At 34.7% G+C, this 16,035-nt stretch overlaps 1 protein-coding gene across 3 annotated transcripts in view; it reads left to right on the forward strand.

Annotated features, from left to right (window-relative positions):
• Positions 1–16,035, forward strand: part of TAOK3 (TAO kinase 3) — a 157,213-nt gene that overhangs the window by 93,948 nt on the left and 47,230 nt on the right. For all 3 annotated transcript variants that reach the window (XM_019753979.2, XM_074320999.1, XM_074320998.1), the window contains exons 8-11: positions 692–805; positions 1,983–2,074; positions 11,170–11,263; positions 12,289–12,370. In XM_019753979.2, the coding sequence (XP_019609538.1) occupies positions 692–805; positions 1,983–2,074; positions 11,170–11,263; positions 12,289–12,370 (382 nt within the window). The remainder of the gene's footprint in view (positions 1–691; positions 806–1,982; positions 2,075–11,169; positions 11,264–12,288; positions 12,371–16,035) is intronic.

A 16,035-nucleotide genomic window follows, 5' to 3' on the forward strand; every position in this document is an offset into this window, starting at 1 on the left:
TGCGATTCTTTGCAGTAATACGATAGAAATGCAATTTCCTAACCCCTAATCCTTGTTTGTTTTGATCTTTCAGGGTCTTCTTTTTACTGTACCGTGTTATTTACCGTGTTATTTTTAAAATAACACCTTCTATATAACATGTACCCTCAAATGCCTTAGAGTTGCAGTTACAATTAAAGGCAGAGAGAAAGGGTCACAGGCAAGAAAGAAAAGGTATGTGTGTAGTGGAGGTTTATTGATAGGTAGTCAATACAGAGTCGTTGAAGGTTTGTTGAGGCCCCAAAGATGTCGTATAATTTGGAAAAGGAAAAAAAAAGGCAGTTACAAACAGCACCAATTTTCCCAGCACAAGGAATACTGTTGGTGACTGGATTTAGCATCTAAGAATATGGTTTTGTAAGTGTAGGCACTGAATAGGTTTCGTTGCCCGCTATGTCTGCCTTTTTTCTCACTGCATTCCCTCCCTCTGAAGAAAACTCTACCATTTGGTGTAATTACTATGACCTACCTACAAGTACATCCAGGAATCTGGGCCCCCTTACAACATGCAGTAATTACTAAATCCCCTTCTGGCTATCTGAGCAAGGTTTTTTAAAATAAACTTTTTGTCTTATTAATTGCATGCTCTGACCTTATTCCATAATCAAAACTGAAAAGTAATTTTCTAACCGTCTTACTTTTTTTCCTACAGGGATATTAAAGCAGGAAATATTCTCCTGACAGAGCCAGGTCAGGTGAAACTAGCTGATTTTGGATCTGCCTCCATGGCTTCTCCTGCCAACTCCTTTGTGGGCACACCTTACTGGTATGTAGAATTAGAGAACATGACATAGTTTTAAGACTATGCATATAACAAATAAGATGGACTCATAGCATTGGTTTGGTTTGGTTTAGTTTTTTGTCAGTGTCTCAAAATGAGATTTCATTAGAGAAGGATAGAAAACTCACTAGCAAAAAGAAACACTCTTGACTAGGTATAAAATTTCCAATGACTTCAAATTGTTCAAATAAGGTTGATGTCACTGTGTGTAAACTGAGCAGGATTATCAACTCACCATCCAAGTTCAAGTTTTAGATTTCATTGAAAGTCGCTTTTGAACTTTTCTCTTGAGGCAGAGTCTCCAGGCAAGGACAGTAGCTTCTTTAACCTTTTCTAGCCATTGAGCTTAAATATTACCTTTCAATGAAAAAAATCCAGGTTTTTGTCTTTGTTGGGTTCTCTGATACTTTAGCTTGTAATTTTGTCTTAGTTTCACCCTATTCTATTCAAGATTCCTTTCCTTGCTTTCATAGATACATTGGAATTTCATTGTACCTTGGAGAATGACTCATATCCCTGGAAAATTACTTACCTACTAAAAAAATCAGCTATCTGAATTTTTTTCCCATCATCATCAAATAGCGTTTACTAAGCAACTACTTACACACACTAATAGAGAACAAAGCATATTAAACTGATATGGCTCCTGCCCTCCTAATGAAAATCCATTATGGACAAAGTAACATCCATTACCATAGCATGTTTTTTTGTTTATTTTTAAGTTGTAATATCCTTGAAATATCTGATTATATTGCTTTACATAATTTCATAGTGTTTTTTGTGTTGCTTAAAGTAATTTATTTGGATAAGTGTTTCATACATATTAATCCTTTATAAATCTCTTGGAAGTAGCTACTAGAATTCTCCATTTTACAGATGAAGAAACTGATACACAGAAAGGTTAAGTAACTTACCTAAGATCAAACTGATAGGAAATGGTGGAACCAGAATTTATTGAAAATAATGTATTGTTCATGTAAATCACTAAGTACATTATTTGCATTTTAAATAGTGTTTTCCGAATGATTTATATAAGAAAATAATATTTTCATCAAATAAGATTTTTAGAATACCCTCAAAAACAGCTATTTCATTGAGTCAGTATATTAGGTGAATTTAGTTTTCAGTTTACAACCTGAGTTTTGCACATTATGTTTGGCAGGATGGCTCCAGAGGTGATCTTAGCTATGGACGAAGGACAGTATGATGGGAAAGTTGATATTTGGTCGCTTGGGATCACCTGTATCGAATTGGGTGAGTAAAGAGGTTGTTTTCATTGTACTGTTGAGAATCACTTCTTCTCATGATTGTTAATTAATTCATCCAGCCATTACTTAATGAGTTACCGGTATAAGTGTGCCAGGTAATATGAATTTATTATTTTTCTTCCGTCCTCTTATACAACATCAGAAGATTGCTTTCTCTCTGGCACATTGTCATGTTGTTAATTTAAGTAAAAGTTTAAGCAGATACGGTAGTTAACAAATGTGGGAATACACGATAGTAAGTATTACTATTTGAAAAATAGCCGTTCTCCATACTGTGAGTAGTAATGTGTGTCCTTCCTTCATGTACTGTTTGTTACTTAATTTACATTCCAACTTGTTTAAGGGAAATTTGAAAAAGTAATAGCAGGCTTATCAAAGACCTGACACTAAAACCTGTATTTGACCCATATAGAGAGCAACCCCAAAGAACACTTCATATAAGAAGATACCCCCAGCTTTCAAGTTGTTCCCCAAGTATTGTTGCTGCTATCTAAAACACCAAGGAGTCTCTATTCTCTGGTTGCATATTTTGAACTTCAATATATCTTAAAGTTATCTTTTATCCAGTGGTATACTGGTAAATTTAACCAATGACTCTGTTGGTGGTGGTGGTGGGGTATACAAAAAGCCCAAATTTGTAGCATTTGCCAATTTACACAATGTAAATATTCCCACCATAGCCAATTTCAGTCTACCAGTTTGAGTTTCTAAATGTAGAGTTGGGGAAGGGTATGCATAGTTGACCTTCCAAAGCCAGTGAGCTGGCTCCAGCACAACACTGTCTTTATCTAGATATTTGTATAAATTTTAAATAAAAAATATTTATTTTTTAAAAATCAGTTTAAAAACATTTTTTGTCCAGTTTTTTTTTTTTTTAATTTAGATTTTAATTTTTTGTTTAATTTCTTCTATCCTGGTGTCCAAATTGATCCTGTAAGAATTTCTGAGATCCAGTTTGGTTCTCAGACTGTGGTTTTCTCTTTCCCTACAATGTTTCCTCTCCCTACAAAGACAACTGGGATACTTTGTACTGCATTTCCAATTGCTTCATTGACCCCTTCCAACAAAGAAACATATGGTAAAGATATTATAGTTTGTCTTCTTTTTATACATTAAAGTATATGTCAATGAAAACAAAACAATTCAGGGAGGAAAGTTAGAATATTTACTGATTTTTTTCACTAAGTAACATTTACATTATAAGTCAAAAATATAAAAAGACATGCAGTGAAAGGACTTCTTCCACCCCTGGCCCTATTGAACTAATGCCTACCCCACCTCTGCCAACACACATAGGGAACCACTGTTACTAATTTCTTGTGTATCTTTCTAGACTTTCTTCATGACTATACAAACAAAGATGAATATACACTTATTATATTCGTATTCACATCCAAGCTAACATGTACAAGTGGTTCTGTACTTTGATTTTTTTACTTAGCAACATCTTGGAGATCTGTTGTATATTAGTAACTTGGACATCTTTTTCGTTTTTTTTAAATGGTATCTTGTTATTCCATTATATGGCTATACTATAATTTATTTAAATGACCCTCTATTAATAGATATTGAGGTGTTACTTTTCCTTTTTTTTAGGTTCTAATATTGTATTATTCTCTCTTTTACTGCAAAGGAAATTCATCTCATTTCTCCACACTGGTTTTCTGGTGGCACTCAGCAGAAATATTTGAAAACTTTAATAATGACTTATAATGAACTTCCAGCAATACTATGTAGAACTTAACAAGGTTTTTCTAAAATTAAAAGTGCCCAAACTAGCCAAGACAATTTTGAAGAAAATAAAATTTGGATGGAAGAATCACTGTACCAAAATCCATACCATAATAATTAAACCAGTATGGTATTGGTGCAGGGAAAGACTAACATCCAATAGAACAGACTAGAAAACCTAGAAACGGGCTGAAGTAAAAGTCGGATTTGGGTATAAAACAAAAAAGACATTACAGATGATTTGTTAATGTAGGATAAAAACTTAAAATTAGATTCCTAGTTTATTCTATACACAAAAACAGGTTTCAGATTGGTTAACTATCCAAAAACAAAAAGTAAAACTTTAAAACTTTTTAGGAGAAGCCCCCTTATGCTTCCTTTTCCTCATCTGTAAAATAGAGGTAATAATAGTACCTACTTCATGGGGTTATTATGAACATTAATGAATTAATAGAGCACTTAAAATATGGCCTGGCACATAATAAGCACTATGTAAGTATAATTATTGTTATTATTATTCTATGAATATACCTTTATGGATATAAGGAGGAATTTTTCTAAATAATATTTAAAACGTAATGACAAATATGGTAATTTTTACTACTTTAAAATATAAAGCTGTGCAAAACACAAAAAATAAAAGACAAGCCATTGACTAATAGAAAGTAGTTGAAAAATAGCTAACCAACAGTGTTGGTCCAGAATTTATAAAGAACTTTTACAATTTTTTAATTAAATTTCTTTATCAAAAAGAAAAAAACAAACAGCCAGCAGAAAAATGAGCAAAGTATACGATCAAGCAGTTCATTGAAAAGGAAACCTTAATAGACAACAAAAGATACTCAGCCTGTTAGTAATCAGGGAAATGCAAGTTAAAACCATTTCACACTTATCAGATTGGCAAGGTTTTAATGTCTGAGGATAATAGATTTGGGGAAGCTGCTAAGGAAACAGGGACTCTTACACAGTATTGGCAGGAATGTAATTGGTGTAACTACTTTGGAGTGCAAATTGGCAACTTTGAGTAAAGCTGACGAAGAGCAGTGTCAGTGACCCAACATTTCACTTCTTTATGCATGTGTACTGGAAAAGCTGCAGCCTTGTTTGTAGAAGCCAGAAAAGGTAGAAACAAGCTAAATCCTTACCAAGGAAGAATGGATAAATTCATTATGGCATACTACATTGGGGTTAGGGATAACCTGGGTCTACATTTATCATCATGGGTAAATCTCAGAACCCATAACATTGAGTATTTAGTGAACAAAGAAAGTTGCACAAGTATAAATACATTATTATGCCAATTATGAAAATTTTATAAACAGCTTTATTTATTTATACACTAATAAAACATAAGAACATAAATGTAAAAGATAAAATTTCAGAATAGTAAATTCTCTGGAGGGAGGAAGATGAATAAAGTTATATTAGCTTTCTTATTTTTTTTAGAAAAAAAGAGATCTGAAAGAAATATGACAAAATAATGATAAATCTAAGTGGTAGGTGCCTGTTTTAATATTATGCAAATTTTTATGTATTTGAAATATCGAATAATTAAACTTTTTAAAAATTAGAAATAAATGTATATTCTTTTGATTTAAAAAAAACAAACCACAAAGACACTACTCTCTGTGTAGCAGAATTAGCAGTATAGAGTAAGTTTTAGAATTAGGTACCCTGGATTTGAATCTTGGTTTTACCAACACTTAGCTGGTGGGACCATTCACATAGTTTAGGACTTGAATGACACATCCTGGAGTTGTATAACAAGCTGGTTCAGACTATGAGACCTTGGACAATTTTCTTAATTTCCCTAAGCCTCAGTTTTCTTACCTAAGCAAAAATAACAGCACATATATCCTAAGTATTGTCAGACTTCAATAAGATAACGTATGGAAAGTGTTTAATGTAGTACACACAGCAAATGTTCAATTGTAGCTGATTGCACTGACACACAGGATTAATTCCTGTTTTTGTCATTTTTTTTCCCTAAGTTACACATAAAATAGTGGCACATCTTACAGTCAATGACATCTTATATTCAGAGGAAGATGAGAGATAGTACGTGCTCAGTTAATATTCATAAAACAAAATTGTTACCAAGGACATTTGACTTCTCAGCAATTATTCAAAACTTATTATATTGGTAATATATAAGTACCTTTTTAACAACTTTACCATATATCGCTGTCTCCTTGGCATTTAAAAGAAGGGTGTTTTTATATGAAAGAATATTAAACTGTTGCATGTATAACCCTAAGCAATGATTTTTCTACATTTTCTGTATGTTTGAGGTTTAATGAAATTCCAGGTACAAACGGTATATTTTAAATTATACTTTTAATGTTGAAATTACATTGAAAGTTGTGGATAGTGCCTGAATAATGTGTTATCCCTTTTCATTATAATATCTCTTCTATAATAGTGTATATTTTTAAAAAGCCCCTCATCTGTAAGTTGAATTGCTGAGGTAACGTCATAAAGCAGGAAAATGTTTCTGGCACTGTCTCTCTGGAGCAAGCCCTAGTGTTTCTAAGTGGTTAAGCCTGTTTTACAAATTATTTTTTGCTAAATTGATCTTCCACTGAAAGAACTACTTAAATACATGAATCCTTGGAAAACTCTTGGACAATGAAACCGTCCAGTCACCAGATATTTTATTTTTCAAGATTATTTCAGAAGTCAATACGATGCTCTTCTGTTTACACTTAGTTCACTAGCAAAAATCATGGTAGAAGCTGGCAAAGGGTCCATCAGCACTGATAGGGACTGACTGGGTTCAGAAATGAAGTCTCCAGGGGAAGAAAAAAAGCACAAAAATGTAAATGTTGTTACCTCGTTTCTTTGCCAAGAATTTCCTTCTACCATGTTAGCCACTCATTGTTTATCTGTTCCTAAATGAATGTTGTGATGGCTGTTGTGTTATTCAGTCGTTTAAAGCGCCTTCTAATTTTTTTTTTTTTTTCATTTTGAAATACTAGAACTATCCGTTATAAAATGCACAGGGTTACTGAAGAGGCACTGAGGCCTCGTGAAGAAAACATGGGCCTTGGAGTCTTCCAAGACTGGGTGGAACTCCCAGTTTGGCTACTTACTTACTGCATGAGTTGGTTTCATTACTCAGGCTAGCTGACCCAATGTTTCTTCAGTTGGGAAATTTGAATAACAATGCTTCTATTGCCAAGTGATTGTGAGAATTATGAATAAAATATGTAACCTACCTAAAGTGAATGCCGAACATGTAATAGGAACCCAACAAATGGTTATTATTATTAGCATTAATTATCAGTTATTGTTAGCATTAATTATTATGGTTGTCAATGACATTGGCTCATAAGAAATCTGCTGCCTTTTCATGAAGTATTTATCTAAAGACAGGGCACTCTTTGACCTTCCTCATTAAAAGAAAGCTCAATCTAGGGGCTCCGGTGTAATGTGAGCTTTGCCAAACAGAGCAGTGCCCCGAAGCTTCATGGAACTGACCTTCCTGAACTTGACCTCTAAAACACAAAAACTTGATTGTTGTCTTTAAATTAAGTAGCAATCACAATTTTTTTAAAAATTTACTTAATTCAGCTTTTTATGCTTCCACCCTTTTTCTTTCTGTTGAAAAATGTGGCTTACCTATCACAGGGTGACTGCAAAACCACTCTCAGTGCTAGCCTATGTAAAAGCTTATCCGCATTTTATATTAGTATTATATAGTAAAGGTTGACAGACTTTCTGTAAAGGACCAGATCAGTTCTTTAGGCTTTGTAGGCCACACATTCTCTGTCAGAACGACTCAACTCTGCAACTGGGGCACTAAAGCAGCCACAGACACTACCTTAACGGCTGGGTGTGGCTGTGTTCCAATAAAACTTTACTGAAACGGGCTGCTGGCTGAGTTTGGCCCACTGTTTGCCAAACCTTGCTCTATAGTATATTCTGGATTAGCTGTGAGCCCTGTCACCATGACTCAGAGGATTTATGTACTGCATCTGGCAAAGAACTTGAACACGTGTGAGACCATCTGAAAGTAATATTTAGCGAAAGCTTCCCAGACCATAGAGCTGTGCTGTGTTTGGAATACCTTTAGTCACGTGCTTCCCTATACTAGAGCTCTTCTACCATTGCGTGACCGGCTATCTTGTCTTGTTCACAGACAGGGTGCCCACAGCTTGGTTGCGCTCCCCATTCCTGCTTGAGATCTGAGCGACCGCCTGTCTTGTCCCTGTTGAGCTGGGTTTTGTTGTTTTTGTTCTTTCATCCTCCTCTTTCTAAACTTCGATTTTCTTCTTTCTTTAGTCCCCCTTCCCTGCTGTTTCTCTGGAACAATTCAGTGTTCTTCTGAGCAGCTTGAATTTTATACTTTTTGCCAGTGAGTGAAAGGGTTCCTATCTTTCTGCTAGTGAATGAAGCCATCACGTAGTATCTGACATAAGCCCCATGACCTCGTCTCGTCTCAGTCACTTTGTGACTTCATGCTGCACAAAGATTCTTGGCTGACAAAGTTTCTTTTTGCCTTCGTTTGCTTTACTTTCATTTATTTATTTTTATAGGTTATTTTGGCCACTAAAAAGAAATACCAGCTGCTGCGCACAGCACTGGAAATACAAAGATGAATACAATAGCCATGGCCCCTGCCCTCAGGAAGTCTAGCAAAGAGGACACACATTAAATAAAGGATTACACAAATAATTAATTTTGGTCGTCATAGGTGGTAGAAAGGAAAAATGTAATTTGCGATGACAAAAATCTAGTGGGGGACCTAGTCTGAGGAAGTGGTTATAAGCATAATAAGCCTTGAGTAAGTATTTATTAAATTAGTGTAGAAATGAAATTATATTTAAGATAAAACCTGAGAGGTTGGCAAGAATTCACCAGATAAAGTTGAGGGAACAAAAGTGAGAGGGGAGTCCAGACAGAGAAAGCAGCATGTGTGAAAGGCTCTGAGCTTGGTTCTTTCAGTGAAGCAGAAGATGACACGAAAAGGGTCAAGGGGAGGAGGTTGCTTCTCGGACTGAGGTGCTGGAGCAGGCCAGGGTTAGGTTGGGAAAGGCCAGTAGGCTGCTGCGTTTGAGGATCTGGACTTTGTCCTAAGAAGGATGGGAAGCCCTTGATGGTTACACAATGCGTTTCTAGTTCCCCATGGCTTTGAAATTGTCAGAAGGCCCAGCTCTAGAAACTTTCTAGAGTCTACTTCCTGAAAAATAAAACCAACCTGAACCACTTATTTCTCTTCTACATTAGAAACAGATACAAATCGATTTGTCCGAACTGCAACTTTCAGACTTCCACTTGTTAGCTGTTTATGTCCCCATAATACTGGTAGCTATTTGGTGAGTATAAAGTAGGCTGGTGAGAGATTAATAAATATTTGCAGAATTGTAGACACAGTTCAAAGGTATCAGAGATCATTTAGTCAAGCCTAGAAGAGGCTCCGCTAACGTATCACAGATGAGTAAGTGTAGTTGCCTTCTGCCTGAGTGCTGCCAGTGATTTAAAGTTCACTGCTCTCAACATTGTTCATTGGGGTTAGGGCAGTGGGTGTTGATTTGGACCACTCTAGCTTTTCAGAAGTTCTTCCTCCCATGAGTAAAAATGTCTCCCCCATCACTTCTGTCCTTAGTATTTATTCTGTTTCTTAGAATTGCATAGAATAAAATTCACCATTTTCAAAGTGGTTAATAGAAGAATCTTTACTTAAAAATTGAGATGCTCTGGTGAAACCAGAGGTCAGATTATGAATTACAAACTGGGACTATATGAAGAATCCATTAGGATGAGAATGAGATAGTGATTTATCGCCTATGATACACAACTAATAAATAGCATAAAATTAACTGTATTCAGAACTAGAACGTTGTTTCTTTCCTTTGGTCAACAAGTGGAGCACCTAATATGTGAATAACATCTTGTTACACATTCTCTGGAATAGATAAAAGAATAAGAGTATTTGGGTTATAAGATCTTGCTCTTAGAGCTTATGACTTTCTTTGAAAGGACAGATTTATATATTCATGTAAATGCAGTAGGTGTAAGGACATGCTAAATGAGCAGTAAAGTAAAAGAGAGCTTTACAAATTCCAAAGAAGAGATCATGGTAGACTGGGATGGAGTCAATTAAGAAATACTTGATACACTGAGTTTCTCTTTAGAATGGGATGGACCAATCCTTTTTATTATTTATCCTCCCTCCCATTTTCCCTCTACCTCCACCCATACCAGTTCTCTAGCTTGGATGAGCCTTCAGTGTTTATTAAAGTAAATTATTTTGTCTCCCGTACTCTGTTAGTGATGTTTAAGATGTTCCATTCCATAACAAGCTTTTTCATTCCACTTTTCTGTGCTTTCTGAATTATTCCAATGAATACACATTTTTAAATTAAAACACATATACACCAAGATGTCAACATAAGATGATCCAAACCTAAAGAAAAATTTTTTAAGTGTTTATTTGAGCCAAACAGAGGACATGCTTGGAGCAAGATCTGAATGGACTGAGAAAAAGGTCCGAAGAATGGCAGTTTGGCATTTCTTTTTATACATTTAGAATCAAAGAAGAAAACATAAGGATGGTTACATGAAATCTACTGGTGCTAGATTAAGGAGGCGAGAGAAGGCAAAGCAGGGAAATCTCTGGAATTGGATAAAAAGCAAAATGGAGAGACACATACTTCTTTTACATTCGTGGATACAGGATGATTAGCATTTAACATTTACAGTAAATAAAGATGGCATGGGGACAACAGATAACAATGACAAATTTTGGTGAACCTGCTCCTGTGAGGGTAGTTAAGCCTCCAAGGGGTCTGGAAAAGAAGATTCCTCTGGCATTTCAAAGATATGTTAACCTAGGTGCACAAGCACAATGGACAGGGCTGACTTAAAGCAAAGAAAAAAGACGCTAAGGCCTGGGGCGTGACTACCCACCATGACCTGCCCGCTTAGGAATTTATGATCAGAGCATCACGTGTGGTTAGTTTTGGTCAGTGAGCTTTTCAGGCCTGCCAGGTATCCCCCGATGAGCGTGTCAGGTTTTCTGCATAGCCCCTTTTTCGTTCACAATGTTCCTACCTATTGTGAGAAGATAGACAAAGGCTAGCCTTTTGAAGACATATGAAAAAGATGAGAAATTTTTCTTTTACTCTCTTGAAATGGGTCTGTTAGGAGCTTTGTCAGTGTATAGTAAGGTGACCAGCAGCTTCTTCTGAATGGCTATCCTGGGCCAACCTTAGAGGTTAAAATACGTGGATTATGTGGCATGACAGTAACGAGCTGTTGAGTTAGCAGCAAAGCTTTGCATATAGTTCCTTATTTAACTGCTGATTTCTTTCAAGAACTGCTTTATTGTGTTTCTTCTTCTTTCAGCGGAACGGAAGCCACCCCTTTTCAACATGAATGCAATGAGTGCCTTATATCACATTGCCCAGAATGACTCTCCAACGTTACAGTCTAATGAATGGTAAGACTCTGCTATCATTTCAAATCTCTTAAGTAAATCGCCGTATGTATTTGGACTTGCATTAAATTTCGTTTTAAATATCTGACCTGGAAAGCATTTATTTCTTCATTGTGGGTTATGAAAGGTGATGTTGGCATTAATGGCCACACACACACACACACACACACACACACACACACATTTTGATTTCTGCCCTCTCTATGGCTTGTACTGTGTTCTTCATGTGTGTAGTAACTGAAATTCTACAGGGAACACGCTCTGCTACCTTCCTAACAACTCTGGTCTCTAAAGTCATGACAGTCTTGTGTTGATCATCTCAGCTCTTACCACATCTAAGCAGAGAAGACATCAACCCTCGTTGATGTCATTATTTTTGCAGGTATCAATGTGTTTTTTTTTTTTTTACTCTGTTTCTATTTAAATGTTTTGAGACAGAACATGTACTATCTATTCAAAAGATGTAATGTTCCTTGCTGAACATTATGATATTTTGATAACTATTTGGGCCACAACAGTTATAGAAAAGGGGCAATGTTAAAGAAAGTGGACAAAATGGAATTTTCGAGACAGGAAGTATTTTTATCCAGGAAGCATATTCCTAGGTTCTCTGACTTTTATGCTTCAAATTTTAGTACCGGTTATAGGTTGTGGTTGATGGAAGAGTCACCCACGCGTCATGAAGAATATAGGCATGAGAGTTATTGTCTTTGGAGAGAAAAATGTATACAAAACTATTATTTGTAAATATAGTATTTTCACTTTGTGATGTGTATTACAATTTGACGTTGCTTATATATGATATGTTTATGTGTTGACTAACTTGAAGTGTCCACATTCATTAGCCAAACAAATTAATTTTAGATACCATAAATTTGAAAATCGTCCAGCTCTCCTGATAGTCCAAAAATATTTTAATAAAAATCTCCAAAACTGTAAAATTTTCCCTTGAATGAAAATTATTTTATGTAATTCCTGTGTTCTACAGACCCTGATTTTATTTTCTTTTGATGTATTTGTACATACAGGACAGACTCTTTTAGGAGATTTGTTGATTACTGCTTGCAGAAAATACCTCAGGAAAGGCCAACGTCAGCGGAACTATTACGGGTAATTTTTCAAATTTATATTTGAGGAGGGGGGTTTAAAGTCATGTTGTAGTGGAATATAGTAAATCATTCCTGTGGCAGCTAATCATGACAAACTGGATTAGAACGTGCTGCGAGGTCATTTATCCAAGATAGTAGCTAGGCATAGAAATAGCAAGATTATAGCAATGTATATGCTATATATTCCTTGTGGATCATTTTTTTCTCTGCTTTTTTCTTGTTTTTTTGCCCCACCCCTGTTTTTGACTTAGGACAAAGACTATTTCTCCTTGCTCTGATCATCATTGTGATGTCCCAATGGCTAATATCTGCATGAAATTTAATACAGTGTTTTCAGGACAGAGCCTGCCAATGGTTCAAATGACAGCTCTGAGATTTTCACTTAGGTTGTTGCCAAATCATCAGGCAATGAGGATATATGATAACTATATAAAGCAGACATTTACACAGCATTACATCACACATATTGGTGTTAAGAGTGTCATGTTACGGCATTCATTTGACTTAAACATCTCATTTTTGAGCATCTCTTTTCATGTAACAACTTATTGTAGACTTTATATATAGCCGACGTGTTCCATCCATATCAGTCAAATATGTGGGAATCTCTTACAATATAAATATCTTTTCTTGGGCACAAAATAGTCCAGATTTCTTCAACCTTTTTCTCTATGTATATTTTTCAACTCTTTGTTTAATTTAAGAAAAACTCAGAAGGATTGCATTGACTAAATTTGTGAAGCTTAAAAATACCAGCTATCTTTATAATTAAAGAGTACTTTGGCTCGGTCACTATTCTATATGGCTTAGCAAACAGCTCCACATTTCTAGAGGGAAACGTGGCAACCAGAACAAACACCAGGTAATACAAGGTAAAGTAACATCTTTATTACTTTGAAGTAGGCAAACATTTTTTTTAAAGGACACAAAAAACATTACCATAAAGGGAAAAAGATAAATTTGGGCTGTATTAAAATTAAGGGAGGGGGACGACTTCAAGATACTACAAGGATTGAAAGATGACTTTTAGGGCAGTAGACAACAGAATGATATAAAAAGCAAGTGGGCAGAAATAAAGAAAGACATAAAAGAGAAAAATCAAAACATGAATGATTAAAATCAAAAGTAACAAACGAATATAACAAACCAGTCCTTCTAGGGTATTTCCAATGGTAGATAGACTTAGGGAAATAAAACAAAATTAAATGCAAAATAAAAAATTCTAAAGATGATTATAGAGAAGATGATATATATGAAAAACAAAGGAGCGATATATGCCAACCTATTGTTTCTGAAGATGAATGCAAAACACACAGAACAGGAATATTTAAAGATATACCTGAAGAAAACTTTTTGGAAATAAACATTTGGAATTTGATTTGATTTGATTTGATTTAGGCTTTATTTAATTGGGTGGGCCAAATCAAATGATCCCACCATTTATTCAACAAATATCTACTGAATGTCTGCTTGTGTGCTGAGCACTGTTTTAAGCACTAAAAGTAATATAATAGTACACACAAAAAGGATAGTTCCTGAACTCATGGAACCTACATTCTAATGAAGGAGTATAAAAACAAACAAATAAAATACCTGATAATATTTCAGGTGATGGTAAATTCTTTACAGAAAAATCAAGCACAGCTACACACACAGTTAAAAAGTGACAGGAGCTACTGTTTTAGATGAGGAGTTAGGGAAGGCCTTTCTAGGAAGGTGACATTTAAGCAGAGCCCTGGGGAGAGAGACCATAAAACTGATCTTCAGTAATCAACAAATCATATTTTGATGAATTTCTGAATTCTAAGAATAAAGGAAGTTTCATACAAATAGACTGAAAAAAATATTTTGGTGTGAAAAAACCAATTGGCTTCAGATTTAGCACTTCAGGAACACTCAAAGCCAGAAAGCAATAGAACAATGTTTACAGAGTTCTCAGGAAACAAAAATGTAAGCCAATGATTTGTGACCCAGCTAAGATGCCCTTCAGTTATAAAGACGGATGACATTTTCAAGCCTCACAACTTTAGGCAACTTTATTTTCTTAAAAGGGAAAAAAAAAATCACTCAGTAGCAAAATCCAATCTAGAGATGAAACAAAAAAGAGAAAGAAAAAGAGAAAGAGAGAGGGAGGGAAGAAGGAAGAAAGAATGAGTTAGAAGAGAAGCTGGTAAAAGGACTGGTGGTGAATACTGAAGTCAGATTGGCAAAAAACAAATTTTTTTATTATTTATTTTGCATGGGTAAAGAGACTACATTCTTCATTTTGAATAAGTAATACAAATTTCAGATGGTGAAAATACAGTGGAAGGTAGAGTGTGAGAAGTAAAACTCCTTTATCATTCTAGGTCCCTCTCTAGAGTTAGCAACCACTGTCACCAATTTTGTGCATGTCCTTCTAGAGATAAGTTTTGCATGTGGAAGTAATTTCTTTTTAGTTTTTGCACCAGTGATAAAAACTATAAACACCTTTACCTTGATTTTTTAACTTTATAGTGTGTTTTGGGTATTGTTCTGTATACTACATATGGATCTACCTCATTCTTTTTAATGGCTCCATAATATTCTCAGAATGACAATAACCTTTTTAACCAACTCATTTATGGTGTTTGTAATCTTTTGCTATTACAAACTGCGCTGCAGTAAATATCCATATCCATGTGTCATTTTGAACCTGTATACAGATATCTACAGAATAGATTCCTAGAGGTAGAATTGGTAATCAGAGTATGTGGATTTTAAATTTAAACAGATATTGCCAAATTGTCCTCCAAAGACGTTGTACCAATTTATACTAACAAAGTATGAGTACCAAACTTTGCTAGTCAGATGAGTGAGAAACTTTTTTTCACGGTAGTTTTAATTTGTGTTTCTTATTGTGAGGCTGAGCATCTTTCATATGTTGAAAAGCCATTTCTATTTCCTTTTCTGTGAACACGCTATGATCTTTGCTCATTTGTCTGTTGGGTTGCTGGGTTTCTTTCCTTATTAATTGTAGTAGATCTTGCAAATATTTTTTTTTATTCATATTTCTCTGTGGACATTCTTTATTCTGGATTTTTTGGGAAGGTTATGCAGAAATTTAGCATAAGGAATTCAATTTTTTTCTTTCCCCCGTTAGCTATCTAGTTGTTCCTAAATATTTTTAAATAATCTGTTTTTTTCTTCACATTTTCTTCCTGACGTTAAAATGTCACCTTCGCATTGAATCCATTAAATATAGAACTAAGGTAAAATCACTGATATGGTTAAAGAGCAGAATGTAAATGTTATAAACATTGACCATGTAAAAACAACAATGTGACTAGAAAAAACTAGAGATAGGAAAGAAATATAAGTGTGCTAATTTTCTTATTTTTCAGAGTAGATGGTTAGTAATAGTTCGTAAAATACATTGTTTTTTTAAAACACAAAAATAACTCCAGTCTCTTAAAGCTTTACATAATCTTTTTTTTACCCCCTTTACTTTAGAGAATCTTTTAGGAACTACTAATTCTTGGTGAAGAAATTATAACTACAGTTAAGCGATTATTTTATAACTTCAGTCTCTTCTAATTCTGTTAAATTTAAGTATACCTTAATTTAATAGATTAATGTTAAAATTAGCATGTCTAATAAGATTCTCATGTAAAATTATTTCTAGATATTCATCATTCTGAGAGAAAG

The sequence above is a fragment of the Rhinolophus sinicus genome, linkage group LG16 (assembly GCF_036562045.2).
Source record: "Rhinolophus sinicus isolate RSC01 linkage group LG16, ASM3656204v1, whole genome shotgun sequence".
NCBI classification, from domain to species: domain Eukaryota; kingdom Metazoa; phylum Chordata; class Mammalia; order Chiroptera; family Rhinolophidae; genus Rhinolophus; species Rhinolophus sinicus.